The following is a 2,714-nucleotide window of genomic DNA, read 5'->3' as shown; positions in this document are numbered from 1 at the left end:
CAGATTAATTTTATTTAAAGAAATGTGAAAAAGTCTGTATTTTATATGTTGAGGTCACATTTTTTTAAAGAGTCTCCATGAAGTTGAAACAGGGGAGTGCAAATCCCCAGAGGCGTAGCCAGAAATTTTTTATAAGGGTGTCCAGGCACTAACCAATGTATACTGAAGGGTGGCCAAAAGTGGATAGGCACCAGAACCCCAGGGTCAATCTAAACTGATCCAACAGGAACAATCACACCATCCACATTTCTAAATAAAGACAAACTATAGTTTCCTACAGCCTTTGCTAACAAATAGATGCATATATTTAAACATCCGTCTAGATAAAAGCTATATTGGATAAAAATTTTTTGAGGTTTGAGTTCTGGAGCGAACATCTTTTCCATCGTCATTACTTACCTACTTTTATCGCTATCATTCTACATTAAAATGATATTTATATGTACTAATATCTACATAAATTCATAATTTAATAGGTTTTTATTAAAATACTTATTTACAGTATCTCTGATTTCACTAAAGACTCTGAGATGACTCGTAGAGACACGTCATTTTCTTTTTAGGGCATATAACGCAAAATCTAGCTCTGAAAGAGCATGAATTCTGTACTAATCATCTCAAGCATACTACCGGAAAATGTGATTACTGTGGAAATTTGAAACTTTAGTTATACTGGAATTTCATAAATACAAAAGAAAGAGAAGATATATGAGGAGAGAGTTTGAATGTATTAATGAAAAGATTCTTTTATTAGACATTCTGAGGAAGAATTTGGGAAGTAAACATATACAAATTATTATTCGATTTTTAAAGAGCACTAAATTATTTCATAGAATTTGATTATAGGGCGGGGGAAACGTGTGTATGATATAGACAGGTAGAATACAAAGTTATGTATAAGTATGTAGTTTTTTTATTTTGTTGGTTTTTTTTCCTTAGAAATTATATATCTGTTTATTAGTAGATACTCTATCACGGGCCACACTCCATACCAGTAAGAGGCGGTAATGCTACTAAATGTTTGTTGCCAACCGCCAATAAATCCAACAAGAAGAAGACCGCCCAGACAGGCCAAAATGTCCTGCACAGCTTTGCTCCATGTGCCTCTCCCAATATGGCGACTGCCTCGACGTACGACTGGCACGCTGGCTCCTGCGTCCCTCCTCTACGCTACTTGAAGCGAAGGCGGGGTGAAAGAAGCCGAAGCTCCCGCACGCTGTAACGGGACGACTTCAGGAAAGAGCAGGGAACTTTTTTTTTTTTTATGGATATGAGGATTTTTTTCCTCCGGATAAACCGACCTGCCAAAGGAGAACAACGTTTTTCAAACAAACAGGGAGGCTTTTGAAGAGATGCTCGTGCTTAATTAACCCTGAGTGGATCTACAGCTTGACTTGCCAAAGAAATCAAAAATGCGAAGCGCTCTATGAGCAGCGGAGCTCAGCGAACACCTCCAATGTTCACCTTTTTTTCTGGCACTTTAAAACAAATTTAGATATATTTGTATTATTTTTCCTGTGTTTAAAAACAAAACAAGATGGCAGAGCACGAAAGCTTGGAGTTTGGGAAGGCAGACTTTGTGCTTTTGGACACCGTATCAATGGAGGAATTCATGGCCAACTTAAAGCTCAGGTAAGCGGTCAGTCACCTTTCAGAAACCCGCTTTGATGACTGAGTGCCATTTGAACGTTGGCATTGGTTAATTATTATTTCCACTCAAAAACCAAGCTATAAGAAAGGTCGGACCGAATATCAACAGGTGTTTAACAATATTTCCTTTCACACCTGTGAGCACCTCTGGCACACAACCAATTTAGAGTTATTTTTAGTCCTTTTCACGTATTTGTTTGATCGTGATTGTATCCATTGTGACAGCAAATGTTTCAGCGAACAGGTGAACTCATATTTAAAAAATGTGAGACTCCACCCAAGCTATTCAGGCTGTCTGGTAAAGCCTGATGTCAGGCTTGCTCCCTGATGGAGGAGGTAACTTTACTCCATCCAGGTGGGGCTGTGGCTCCTTCACCATCTGTGATGAAAGTGCAAACTGATCCCCAGTGTCGGTTAAAGCTGTTAGTCTCCAGTTCAGCAGCAGTGAACAGAAAAACAGGAGGTTTATTAGTCGTTGTTGGGGATTAATCTTCAGGGCTGTCAACTCTCACCCATTGGGAGTGAGACTCACCAGAGGCGTAGCCAGGAAATTTTTATAAGGGTGTCCAGGCACCAACCAATTTATACTGAGGGGTGGCCAAAAGTGGATAGGCACCAGAACCTCAATCTAAACTGTTCCAACAAGAACAAGCATAACGTCCACAATTCTAAATAAAGTCAAACTATAGTTTCCTACAGCCTTTGCTAACAAATAGATGCATATATTTCAGCATCCGTCTAGATAAAAGCTATATTGGATACAATTCTTTGAGGTTTGAGTTCTGGAGCAAACATCTTTTCCATCATCATTATCAATATCATTCTACATTAAATTGATACTTTTATGTACTAATATCTACATAAATTGATCATTTAATAGGTTTTTGTTAAAATAGTTATTTACAGTATCTATGATTTTTATCAGCGGGTTCCGAAAAAAGAAAATCACTAACCAGTAAAGGTCTGGAGACATTTCTAATTATAATCTCTTAATTTTAACAGAATTTAATACTGAAATAAAATTAGGTGTTTATTAGGGATGGTACGTTTTATGAAAACCGTCC

At 37.7% G+C, this 2,714-nt stretch overlaps 1 protein-coding gene across 1 annotated transcript in view; it reads left to right on the top strand.

Annotated features, from left to right (window-relative positions):
• Positions 1-1,219: 1,219 nt before the first annotated feature.
• Positions 1,220-2,714, top strand: part of myo1d (myosin ID) — a 143,874-nt gene continuing 142,379 nt past the window's right edge. The window contains exon 1 of the mRNA XM_015388051.1: positions 1,220-1,632. Coding sequence (XP_015243537.1) covers positions 1,538-1,632 — 95 coding nt within the window. The 5' untranslated portion in view covers positions 1,220-1,537. The remainder of the gene's footprint in view (positions 1,633-2,714) is intronic.

The sequence above is a fragment of the Cyprinodon variegatus genome, unplaced genomic scaffold (assembly GCF_000732505.1).
Source record: "Cyprinodon variegatus isolate N-32 unplaced genomic scaffold, C_variegatus-1.0 Scaffold18, whole genome shotgun sequence".
NCBI lineage: Eukaryota > Metazoa > Chordata > Actinopteri > Cyprinodontiformes > Cyprinodontidae > Cyprinodon > Cyprinodon variegatus.
This window is presented reverse-complemented; position numbering and strand designations above follow the sequence as displayed.